The following is a 12,388-nucleotide window of genomic DNA, read 5'->3' on the forward strand; positions in this document are numbered from 1 at the left end:
TATTTTGCATTTCGAATTGCTCTCCTCTTTACTTCCTTTCAATTGATGTTTTGTACGGAGTATACATTTTCCAGTAAGGAGTCGGTAATACGTGTATTCCCGCCACCACTTAACGCGTTCGGACGCGTTGATCCGCGCCTTATCTCCTATCACCTCACACATCCCCGGGTTTACGTGCACCTGGCTTAATTTTCCTTTACGCATTGCAGAGTTCGGACTATCTATTCAATTGCGATTGATAACTTGCAATCGCCTTATTCTAGCAGCGAATTATCAACAATGGCTAAGGCCGATGCGTCTTCACCCACCGGGACGCCTCCCTCTACTGCGCTGAAGAAAACAACCTCAAGCACTCAGAATATGAAAAACCAGAAATCCATCCTAGGATTCTTCCAAAAATCCTCTCCGGCAACTCCCTCTTCTGCGAAACCCCGCGAGCCCGTTTCTTCCCCTGCCCAGCGAGCCTCCGAACAACATAGTGCAAGCACTAGCAAACAAACAAGTACACAGAAGAGAAGCTTCTCCAGTTTTGCTCAGGATCTGTCACCTGTCCCTAGTAGCGACTTACCTATACCGGACGAAGAAGAAGAGAATGGTGATGATGTAAAGGTAACTTTCAACCGATGATACTCGCAACAAGTCTTAAGACTGACAACTGCTCCAATCCTTTAGACTAATGGTAAAAATACCAAAGACACCATGTCTCCGTCGCGTCGGGTATGTTCATCCTTTCCCTCTTTCCGTGCAAGACACAAACTAAGATATGCGGCAGTCCAAAAAGAAGCAGGTCAGCTACAAGGAGTCTGACTCGGAGGGCGAGGACGATGAGGATGTGATTTTCCGTCCCAGTCGAAAGAATGGCCGAGCTACAAAAAGACAAAAGACCGCTGGAGACGAGAGCGAAGAGGAATTCCAAGCCACTGCAGATGAAGTCGGATACTCGGATGATGGTACGGACTCTGCGTGATCTGCATGAAATGACCTCCCACACTAACTTCACCTAGAAATGGACGACTTCGTTGTTCCTGATGATTCAGATGAAGATGCTGCTCCCGCAAAGAAACGCAAACGCCCAGCTACTCAGCCAGCACGCAAAAATTCGAACCATTCCTCATCAATGCCTCCCCTTCCCCCAGCCGATGAAGATCTCGATCTCGACCTCGACCTCCCCGAGGGCTCAGCTGGAACTGCCCAGAAGTGGTCATTTGACCCCGAGAACACGGAACCTCGCAAGGAGCGTGTCGCACCAACGCCGTCCAAGACCTCATCTAGCACAAAGAAGGAAAAGGCTCATATCAAGGAGCCCGAGGATCGATACCCATGGCTTGCCAATATCAAAGACATTGACGGAAACCCACCAGGCCACCCCGAATATGACCCTCGCACCATCTACATCCCTCCACTTGCTTGGAACAAGTTTTCGCCCTTTGAGAAACAGTACTGGGAGATCAAGCAGAAGTTCTGGGATACTGTGGTGTTTTTTAAGAAGGGAAAGTTCTACGAATTGTACGAGAATGATGCTACTATTGGTCACCAACTGTTCGACCTGAAACTCACGGATCGTGTCAACATGCGCATGGTTGGTGTTCCGGAAATGAGTTTAGCTCATTGGGCAAACCAGTTTGTTGCCAAGGGATTCAAGATCGCTCGTGTTGACCAGTCTGAATCCGCACTGGGTAAGGAGATGCGTGAGAGAGATGGCAAGAAAGGTAGCAAGGAAGACAAGATTATCAAGCGAGAGCTGGCATGTGTCCTTACAGCTGGTACCCTCGTTGAAGGATCGATGCTCCAAGACGATATGTCTACTTACTGTGTTGCTATTAAGGAGGCTGTCGTGGATGATCTCCCTGCCTTCGGAATTTCTTTTGTCGATACCGCCACTGGCCAGTTCTTCTTGTCTGAGTTCGTTGACGATGTGGATATGACCAAGTTTGAGACATTTGTTGCGCAAACCAGACCACGGGAGCTTTTGCTCGAAAAATCATGTGTTTCACAGAAGGCAATGCGGATTTTGAAGAACAATACCGGACCAACCACTCTCTGGAATCACTTGAAGCCAGGCAAAGAGTTCTGGGAGTCTGATATCACTGTGAGAGAGCTTGACGCAGCTGAGTACTTTGTATCTCAAGATGATGAAAATGTGAAAGCTTGGCCCGAAACTCTTCGTCAAGCTCGGGAGAAGGAGTTGGTCATCTCGGCATTTGGTGCTCTAGTCCAGTATCTACGTGTTCTGAAGATCGACAAGGACTTGATTACCATCGGTAACTTTACATGGTACGATCCGATCAAGAAGACATCCAGTCTTGTTCTCGACGGACAGACATTGATCAATATGGAAATCTTCGCAAACTCATTTGATGGAAGTGCGGAGGGAACTCTTTTCCAACTCCTGAATCGCTGCATCACACCATTTGGAAAGCGAACATTCAAGCAATGGGTCTGCCACCCATTGATGGATGCCAAGAGAATCAATGCTCGATTGGACGCTGTCGACGCCTTCAACGCTGATCCGAGTATTCGAGATCAATTCTCCTCACAGTTGACGAAGATGCCCGATTTGGAACGACTTATCTCCCGTGTCCACGCTGGCCAGTGCAAGGCTCAAGATTTCGTGCGGGTTCTTGAAGGATTCGAGCAAATCGAATACATCATGGGTCTTCTCAACGATTCCGGCGCTGGCGATGGTATCATCGGTCAGTTGATTTCAGCGATGCCAGACCTGACTGAACTTCTTGGCTACTGGAAGACCGCTTTTGACCGCTCTAAGGCTAAGGAGAAAGGTATTCTTGTGCCAGAGCCTGGTGTCGAAGAAGATTTTGATAACTCGCAAGCGCACATTGAAGGATTGCACAAAGAGCTCGATAATGTTCTTAAGAAGTCACGTCGTGATCTGGGATCAACCGCCATTTGCTACCGTGACAATGGTAAGGAGATCTATCAACTTGAAGTGCCTGTCAAGGTTAAGGGTATCCCCAAGAACTGGGATCAGATGTCTGCTACAAAGCAGGTGAAGCGATACTACTTCCCTGAGCTTCGAGCTCTCATTCGCCAGCTTCAAGAAGCGCAAGAAACTCACGGCCAGATTGTCAAGGAGGTGGCTGCCCGATTCCATGCTCGATTTGATGAGCACTACAATACCTGGCTGGCGGCTGTCCGCGTAGTCGCTCAATTAGATTGTCTCATCAGTCTTGCCAAGGCCTCTGCCTCTCTCGGTCAACCCAGCTGCCGTCCCGTGTTTGTGGAGGATGAGCGTAGTGTCCTAGAATTCGAGGAACTTCGCCATCCGTGTCTTTTATCATCAGTTGAGGACTTCATTCCAAATGACGTCCAACTTGGTGGTAAACATACCAATATTGATTTGTTAACTGGAGCTAATGCTGCCGGAAAGTCCACTCTTCTAAGAATGGTAAGTTGCATTTGTGAACACCTTTCTCAACATCCCGTCCATTTGACTAATTTCCTTAGACCTGTGTTGCCGTTATCATGGCACAAATCGGATGCTATCTGCCGTGCCAATCAGCAATACTCACACCCGTCGACCGTATTATGTCCCGTCTGGGCGCAAATGACAACATCTTCGCCGCCCAATCCACCTTCTTCGTCGAACTTTCCGAAACAAAGAAGATTCTCTCCGAGGCCACACCCCGGTCCCTGGTGATTCTCGACGAGCTTGGCCGTGGAACAAGTTCGTACGACGGTGTGGCTGTTGCACAGGCTGTGCTCCACCACATCGCTACGCACATCGGTGCTATGGGCTTCTTCGCTACACATTACCACTCCCTGGCTGCAGAGTTCGAGGGTCATCCGGAGATCTCTCCCAAGCGCATGGCTATCCATGTTGACGACATTGAGCGCCGTGTTACCTTCCTTTACAAGCTTGAGAAGGGTGTTGCAGAGGGAAGTTTCGGTATGCACTGTGCGTCTATGTGTGGTATCTCTAATAAGGTCATTGAGCGAGCTGAGGAGGCTGCCAAGCAGTGGGAGCATACTAGTCGTTTGAAGGAGAGTTTGGAGCGTCGGAAGGGCGGCGGATATGTTGGTCTTGGGTGGTGGAGTGATGTTGCCTGGGCTTTGCGAGAGTCAACCTCAAGTGAGGAGGACCAAGCGGGTGATGTCACTGATCGTGGACTTGAAGTCCTGCGAAAAGCCATTGAGGCGCTGTAACGACTTCGAGGTTCTTTCCACCGGATACCTCTTTCTTTCCTTCTATTCTTTTTTTTACCCTTTCAAAACTACCTGCTCTATTGTCATATCTATTTTCTTTGTCTTCATATCTCGGGTTCTAAGGCGTGTTTGTGTGTATGGAATGATTTTTACGTTCTCTAATGGCACACTTCTAGTTTTCAATTTACACCGAGTCATCATTATTCGAATTTTCATTAATTCCGACTCGATCGCAGACGCATAGAACATTCTTAGATCTGAGAAGAGCGTGCTGCGCATGTTCCCAGCGCCGGAAAGAGAAAACACTCCTACTGATGCTAGTTATACCTCTTGATTTGACTAGTGTCTACCTGAACACTACGTTCACGTTCAACATCGACAAGCCCCGGACCATTATCCTTTTTGAGACTGTCGAGGTCGAGACTAAGACGCAGAACAAAAATAGACTACGATTGATATGAAAATGTTAGGAGAAAATCGAACACTACAGAGACTTGGATCTTGAAAAAGCAAAAACTAGTCATGGATTCACAATTGCGCGCAACGCTTTTAGGACTGCAAAACATAAGACAGCAAAGAAGGAAGGAGGAAATCCTCGACTTGCATAGTACAATGCCTGACTCAGGTAGCAATTTGGTTTAGACTTGGGCGGGCAATGTGAGGATGCAAAACAGATCAATCTGGTAACCACAAAGATATCGTGTCCCAACAATTAGTCTCCCAATCTGAATGTCACCTTAACTGATGAATTCTTCGGTGATAGATGCGGAGAGGGAGACAACAGTGAACCGATGACTCCATGAAAGTGAGTCGAGGAAATTGAAGTTTGAAATTCATCAAAGAGCAAACAAAATTCAGGGCGGAAGGTCACGCCAAACTTTTCTTTTCGGGGAGGGGTTTTTTTCTTGTTTGGTTGGTTTGATTGTTTTTCTGGCTTTTGTTCTTTTTTTTCTTGACTGAAGCGAGTCCAGCAGGTAGTGTAAAGCGTGTGATCCATAAATATATCAATCTGGGTAATGCAGTCCAGGGGAAAGATTTTCAGTGAGAGAACTTATACCTCATCATCAGAGAGGCAAAGGCCAGCTGGGGGATCAGGAAGCACAACGTCCTCATCTTCAGAGTGGACTTTGGGCGACACAGGCCCAGGGGAAAGAACATCGGGCTCGGAATCAGACTCTGGCTCGGTCTTAGGAGCGGTATCAGTCAGCATCGAAGTATCCTCTGTATCAGAGGTCTCTGCACTGGTGACCTTCGGTCTGGGTTTTCTTCCCTTAACGGTGGAGCGACTGGGAGAACTGGTGGATTGGCCATGGGTAGAGGAAGAAGCAGAAGAGCCTAGATCGACACCCAAAGCATTCTGCAGCTTACGGCGAGCCTTGAGGTGCATGGTCTTGGCACTGACAGCGCTGATCGTGGAGGAAACGGTGCCACCGTGTCCAGCAACTTTCTCGAAGTCAATCTAAGTTATCATAGTTAGTCTTGAATTCTGAATTCGAATATGAACACTCGTTGAATGTGGGGGCCGAGAGAATAGTGAATCAAGGTCTAATGAGAATATTTTTGGTTGGCTTACACGGCCATTAGAGTCAGAGTAGACACTTCCCAGCAATAGAAGACGAGCCTCAGAAGGGGTCAGTCCAAGCAGAATATCCTTGGCAGCCATGTTCTTTTTCTTCGTCGTCGGAGGATTTTTCATGTCGTGGGAAGACGACATGTTGGCGGTTTTCAGCGAGCAAATGAGGTAATATTCAGCGAGCAGGGGATGTGTAGATAGGAGAGCAAATGGATGATGGATGATGGATGAGGAAGTCGGAAGTTGAAAGAGGTGTGAAAAGGAGGAAGTTCAGTCCAGGAGCAAACTCGTTTAAGTAGTTCGACGATTGCTATTGCCAGAGTATGTAGCGACTTGAAATGAATAGTTGGTTTAAGCAGAGCATGCATCAACGCTTTGCTATACACACACACACACACACACACACACACACACACACCACATGTAGGCAGAGATATCATCATCACCATAATATAATTCCTAATTGGAAGGCCAATCGCCTAGGTGATCAGAATATTGACAAAATCAGGCATCAAGAAACCCAGTATGATTGCCTTAAAACGAACATGGAGGCTCAAGTGCTGAAGTTCAACTCAAAGGTGGGTCCATTCGAATTGACTTCAGCCACCGAATATATCGTACATGTCTGGATTTTTTATGAGGTATATCATTCGCTCAACGTCTTCCACTGGCCTTGCTTTGGATACGCTGGTAAATCCCGGGCCAGGCCTCCGGATAAAAGGCTGAAGATTTCCGGCCAGGCTGGCTGTGATCAGAAGTATAGAACTGCGTGGGGTGTTTTCCCATCCACCAGGGTCTCAAGGCAGGTTTTGTGTTCGAAAAACTGACGGGGCGGAAGGGATTTTTATCAGCAATCAGATCTCCAACTCTCACTTGAATGGTGCGAGGGATAGTATTAAATCGCATGGTGTTGAGATACAACACAGCAGTTGGTGGTAAGTCTTTTGCATAGTGCACTGCAGCCTCGCGGGACCTTCTGGCAAAAGCAGGAAGAGCCAGGTGGACGAAATTGACATAAGGTGCTGATGTGTAAGCTACAAAGAGCATCGGCATAGCGCCACCAACCACCACTATACCAACTAGTCAGTCCTGGTCTATAGCCAAGATAGCCAAGCTGGCCAAGAACACCAAGAGTTCACATACCTAACGGTGTGATATACCAAGTAGCATCGGCAGTGTAGCATGAAGGTGCCACAATTAAACAAGCTGCGCCAAAGAGTAGAATTGTCGTCACTCTTAGCATGCCCAGAAACATTGCTCGGCCCGTTCCTCCATAATAGACCAATATACGCTCCGGGGGTCCTGAAACTCTGTTGTTAGCATGTAACCATTCCCTCGTATGGGCAAGGATTATCGAATACCCTTCCGAAGGTGTGGTTTTGAGGCAGCGCTAGTTGCAGTTGCTGGGCGTGGTGTTGTTGGGTTTAGCTCTTTGGCTTCGGGGAGAGCTGGTTCATGTCGTTTCGATGGGCGGGGGACTTGGGATTTGAATCGAAGCCATATTTGACTGTGCAGATTTTTTTGAACGGATTTTGGAAGCGCAGAGCGCAATTGAGGGTGGAGGAGAATGTGTCGCATGGTGCCGGAGAAAGTTTGGAGAAAGCTGGTGGTTCCGATTAGAGGAAAGCGGAGCGCGGGTGATCGTCGCGACCGCCTTAGACGTGTCTCGTATCGGCTCCTGAAGTCTCCCACACACCATCAACTCTTATTGAAGTGCCAAGCCGGTCTATTGAGATGAATGGTGCTTATATTTACTCTTTCAAATCATGAGCACATAGCATCTGCTCTCCACCGCCATGCCTTTGGCGTTCCGTAACCGATGTGGTCATTTCATCCTCGTATGTTTAGGCGTTCTACTACTTCTACTCCCTGGGTATGCATACGAGGAACTCTCCGATGGGTCGCTGAAGGCGCTGTCACGACCGAATGAGGATTTCGATATCCATAATGGTGCCCTCCTATCCCCCATTCTCCAAACTCGCGTTCCCGGAACCCCCGGCCACGATGCGGTTCTTCAACACCTCGTCAACTACATCCGAACAACTCTCCTCAAATGGGAGATCGACTTGCAGAATTCCACGTCGCGAACTCCCGTTTCCAATGGCAAAGATGTGCCCTTCGTCAATGTGATTGCCTATCGTGATCCCCCAGGCGCTTCGGTGGGGGATGTCGAACGGTTGACATTGGTCGCGCATTACGATAGCAAGTTGACACCGGAAGGGTTCATTGGGGCTATTGATAGTGCTGCACCATGCGCAATGATCATGCACGCAATGCGCAGCATCAATATTGCTCTTGATAAGAAGTGGGCCGATATGCAGGCGCGAGGCATGGACCCCTCCTTCGAGGAAGAGCGTGGCATCCAGGTTCTCTTCCTCGATGGCGAAGAGGCTTTCGACCACTGGACTGACGACGACTCTCTGTACGGTGCTCGCTCTTTGGCAGAGACATGGGATCAGGAAATGAACCCGGCCATGTCCACATTCAAAACTAAACTCTCGTCTATATCGCTTTTCGTTCTTTTGGATCTACTTGGCTCCAAGTCTCCTAGTATCATGTCGTTTTATCAGACCACACATTGGGCTTATCAAAACATGGGCGCTCTAGAACAGCGTCTTAGATCATTGGGTCAATTCAAGTCTTCATCGTCCGACCCTTGGTTCATTGATACCTCGAAAGATTCACGACAGGTTGTGGCGATGGGTGGTATTCAAGATGACCACATTCCTTTCTTAGCTCGAGGTGTGGATGTCTTGCATCTAATCGACTTTGCACCCTTCAAGGGATTCCCTCCCGTGTGGCACACCATGGATGATGACGCTGAACACCTGGATATGGATACCGTGGAGGACTGGACCGTGCTTGTCACCGCTTTTGCCGCCGAGTGGATGGAATTGGAAGGATTCATCGGTGAAGCAGGAAGTGTGAAGGCACGAAGGGACGCGGAAGTTGAGGCGGAGGCGATCCGGTTGAATAAAAAGACTGAGTTGTAAGCCTGTTTCGTTCCTTGATGCCATTCCTTAGACATCCTTCAGTTTTGCATGTGATACCCCAATACACCACGGGGATGGCTCTATAGATCTGGTTTTCCCAAGTGGCCTGATTCATACTGATTCTTGCCATATATAGTTCATGATTGAAGCGACTTTGCGACTTTATTCTTTCGGGCGTAATATATGCACTCTTTGCATCGAGTATCATTATCACCTGGGCACCATTGTTAGATACACCCTATATATTATTCTACCTAGGTATCAAATATTTCTATCGTTGATTCCATACCTACCTTTGAACACTCTTTTAGAGCATATTGCCAGCGATATACCCGCTCATTGAAACTAATCCCCAAGTGGGCTGAAGGACTGTGCGCAATATGGCCGGCCCGGGGCATACGCCTCTTAGACCCCAAGCAACTCCAAATGCCACCGCCCCAGCAACAAACCGCCAATCTATATCGGTGACAGTTGCAGTGGGCAGCCTCCATCTCTCAGCCAATGTCGGTTTTCTCTGAATTTCAAGTTTATCCTTTTTGTTCACTTGACCCGGCTTCCTTGAGATATAAGCCAACAATGATGGACCAATCCCGAACACAATAATTAGAGCCAATGAGGGATCAAATCGAGAGATATCGGTGGGGAACGCAAAGAACCTGAGAACCTTGGAAGAATCGGCCATTCCAGAGATTAAGAGGCCCAGTCCGAATTGCAGCCCAGCAAGGTAGGAGAATAACACTTTCGATGCTTCTGATCGGGTGAGGGTGTTCGGTACGACAAAGAAATTGGTGACAGCAGCCAAAGCGACAGCTCCACACATAAATATCAAATCATTTGCCGGCGGGTAGACAGGCGTATAGCATGGAACTGCTCCGCATGATGGAATGTTGGATCCTCCAGCCAAGTTGGCCGTTATAAGAGCGGCGGTGAAGAACAATGATGTCGCGATTAACGAACGCGGAGAGAGAAGTGATAGTCCACAAAGCATATGGCCTGAAGTACAGCCGCGGCCGTTCTAAAATGAGACAATAGCGGTTAGTGCATGTGGATGCTAAGCTTTTTAGCAATTGAGGCGAGGACACTCACCTTTGTGCCCCAACCCATCAACACTCCTACGCCGAAAGTTGCTGCAGCGGATGCGACGGAATACGGTGCCATTGGGTAGATTGGTATGAGTGAGGGTGCCAGAAGATATACTGGAATCACACTCGATACTAGCCCTGCAATGATAGGCAGATTATCTCTGTTAGGTTGGAGTATAGACCCCGAGAGCAGAGACGAGATTCCAAATACAGCCCCATTGTGATATAAGAGACCCGAGGAGCCTTGAAAGAGCAATAGAGCGCCGAGTGAAGTGTGAATCGGCGTAAACATGGTGTATGAGGGAGAGGATTCGAGAGTTCGAAATAGACTTTATCGGTAAAAGGTGAAATGTTGATGTCACAGATCCCGTAGATCAGAGTCGTCGTAAGTAGTGGTAGATGCCGACGAGTGTTCCTCAACCGAGACGAAAGACTTCAAACAAAGGTCGGTTATCGCGGTAGATAGAATTCTTGCCACTCATTCTCGCGCCATTGAAAATGAATGCCCGATTTGGGGACCATCGGTTGGTCCCCGACTTAAGCCCGCGTCTACATCCCCGATGTGGATCAAGGGTTCTGTTGATCGGGGATCTCAATTGACTTCTACAATACTATTTGTATACTGATGATGTTGGGAGCAGATATAATTCAATTTGGTACACTTAATCTGCGCCGCCATCTACGGAGTTGCATGTGTGTAGTTAAAGCTCTAATATCCGAACTATACATTGTCTTGCTACACCGTCAAGCATCAAGGGCACCAATTAAAACAGCCTCAAAATATTAAAGATAATCACTTGCGATTCATTTAAATAGGATTACTGCTCGTACTCTCTCTCTCTCTCCAACTTACAGTCTGAGAGAGGTGAGTCGCACATTCCTAGTATGGAATCTAGGAGCTTCATACTTACCTTCTTCAACTACTCAATCTAGAACTTGAACTTGACAGTCAACTTCTTTTAAGACAGATCGATTTCAATTTCAACCTTTCTTCTCTTCTTCTTCCTGACACTTCCACTCATCTCATCAAAGCTTCGGCTTAGTGATTCATCATGGGCATCGTCCACAGCTCAATCGTTCACGACTGCTTGCTTGCCGCCGTGGGCAACCATTCGAATCTCGTTACATTTCAAGGGGACTTTCTCTTTGACTCCAACATTCCCCGGTACAACTTAGACTTCCCCGTGGTCCCCGTTGCTATCACTTATCCGGAAACCACAGAGCAGGTGGCAGAGATCGTCAAATGTGCGGCTGATAACGATATCAAGGTCCAGGCATACAGTGGTGGCCACAGCTATGCGAATTATGGTAAATTTCCATTCGGACACGAGCCAAAGGATTCTGAGCTGATATTGTTCAACAGGTCTTGGAGGAAATGATGGGGCAATCGTCATACATCAGAAGAACATGCAGCATTTCTCCATGGATACCGAAACCCAAATTGCAACCGTTGGCCCGGGCACAAACCTCGGTGATCTTCAGCAGCGTCTCTACCACGCCGGTAGACGAGCTGTTGCTCATGGATCTTGTCCTCAAGTTGGTGTGGGTGGTCACTTCACTATCGGGGGCTTGGGTCCCATGTCTCGTGAGTGGGGTACAGCTCTTGATCACATTGAGGAGGTTGAGGTAGTTCTCGCAAACTCCAGTGTTATCCGGGCCTCTGAGAGACAGCATCAAGATGTCTTCTTTGCCACCAAAGGCGCTGCTTCGAGTTTCGGAATTGTCACGGAGTTCAAAATCCGCACTCACCAAGCTCCCACGGAAGCCATCCAGTATACTTACCAAGTGAACTTGGGTGATAATATTGACCTGGCTCGACTTTTCAAGGACTGGCAGAGGCTGATTATGACAAAGAACCTGACTCGAAAGTTCTCTAGCGAATTGGTTCTCTTTGAAGGTGGCGCTTTGTTATCCGGTGTCTTTTTTGGTTCAAAGGAGGAGTTTCAGGCTTTTGGACTTGAGGAACATTTTCCAATCAAGAATCATGGCACCATCGCTTACCTGACAGACTGGTTTGGAATGCTCGCCAGCCAGGCCGAAGATTTGATCATGACGACCATGGGTGGTATCCCAGCCTCGTTTTACGCTAAATCGATGTCTTTCACTCCGGATCAGTTCATCCTGGATGAAGATGTTGATGCAATGTTCGAGTATCTTCACTCCGCGAAGAAAGACACCATTGCTTGGTTCGTGATTTTTGACTTGGAAGGCGGCGCTACGAACGACCCTGCAGTTGACGCCACTGCCTATGCACACCGGGACACCTTCATGTGGATGCAATCTTATGCTATCAGTCTCATCGGTCCGGTCAGCTCTACAACCAAGTCATTTCTGAAGGGGCTGAACAATGTCATATCTTCTTCCCGTCCAGGCTCTGGCTCATATGGCGCCTATCCTGGATACGTGGATCCATATATGGAAAAGCCACAAAGCGCATACTGGGGACCCAACCTGGCGAGACTTCAGAAAATCAAGTCTGCGATTGATCCAAATGACGTGTTTCATAATCCCCAGAGTGTGAAGGGGATCAATTGAATTTCTTAGAGGATCTGCAAGCATTCGGAGACTCCGAGTTG

The 12,388-nt window shown here is 48.0% G+C and overlaps 6 protein-coding genes across 6 annotated transcripts; 3 read left to right on the forward strand and 3 right to left on the reverse strand.

Annotated features, from left to right (window-relative positions):
- Window positions 1–279: 279 nt before the first annotated feature.
- On the forward strand, window positions 280–4,164 carry N7483_005811 (mismatch repair ATPase MSH6; the record flags this gene model as incomplete). Its single annotated transcript, XM_057089248.1, has 5 exons — window positions 280–609; window positions 673–717; window positions 773–950; window positions 1,005–3,406; window positions 3,466–4,164. 5 exons carry the CDS (start codon window positions 280–282, stop codon window positions 4,162–4,164), a joined length of 3,654 nt encoding a protein of 1,217 aa, XP_056949077.1.
- Window positions 4,165–5,215: 1,051 nt separating this feature from the next.
- N7483_005812 (putative histone h1.3.) lies at window positions 5,216–5,878 on the reverse strand (the record flags this gene model as incomplete). Its single annotated transcript, XM_057089249.1, has 2 exons — window positions 5,216–5,623; window positions 5,738–5,878. 2 exons carry the CDS (start codon window positions 5,876–5,878, stop codon window positions 5,216–5,218), a joined length of 549 nt encoding a protein of 182 aa, XP_056949078.1.
- Window positions 5,879–6,391: 513 nt separating this feature from the next.
- On the reverse strand, window positions 6,392–7,315 carry N7483_005813 (uncharacterized protein; the record flags this gene model as incomplete). The annotated part of the gene is made up of 3 exons (XM_057089250.1): window positions 6,392–6,807; window positions 6,881–7,039; window positions 7,099–7,315. The coding sequence occupies 3 exons, from the start codon at window positions 7,313–7,315 to the stop codon at window positions 6,392–6,394; spliced, it is 792 nt and encodes a 263-aa protein (XP_056949079.1).
- A 218-nt stretch (window positions 7,316–7,533) lies between these two features.
- N7483_005814 (glutaminyl-peptide cyclotransferase family protein) lies at window positions 7,534–8,730 on the forward strand (the record flags this gene model as incomplete). The annotated part of the gene is made up of 1 exon (XM_057089251.1): window positions 7,534–8,730. One exon carries the CDS (start codon window positions 7,534–7,536, stop codon window positions 8,728–8,730), a length of 1,197 nt encoding a protein of 398 aa, XP_056949080.1.
- Window positions 8,731–9,037: 307 nt separating this feature from the next.
- Window positions 9,038–10,104, reverse strand: N7483_005815 (YeeE/YedE family protein; the record flags this gene model as incomplete). The annotated part of the gene is made up of 2 exons (XM_057089252.1): window positions 9,038–9,745; window positions 9,817–10,104. The coding sequence occupies 2 exons, from the start codon at window positions 10,102–10,104 to the stop codon at window positions 9,038–9,040; spliced, it is 996 nt and encodes a 331-aa protein (XP_056949081.1).
- A 760-nt stretch (window positions 10,105–10,864) lies between these two features.
- Window positions 10,865–12,347, forward strand: N7483_005816 (FAD-dependent oxidoreductase; the record flags this gene model as incomplete). The annotated part of the gene is made up of 2 exons (XM_057089253.1): window positions 10,865–11,120; window positions 11,176–12,347. 2 exons carry the CDS (start codon window positions 10,865–10,867, stop codon window positions 12,345–12,347), a joined length of 1,428 nt encoding a protein of 475 aa, XP_056949082.1.
- Window positions 12,348–12,388: the final 41 nt, after the last annotated feature.

The sequence above is a fragment of the Penicillium malachiteum genome, assembly GCF_028827825.1.
Source record: "Penicillium malachiteum strain IBT 17515 chromosome Unknown utg000002l:1.0-8849297.0:1.0-8852440.0, whole genome shotgun sequence".
Classification (NCBI taxonomy): Eukaryota; Fungi; Ascomycota; class Eurotiomycetes; order Eurotiales; family Aspergillaceae; genus Penicillium; species Penicillium malachiteum.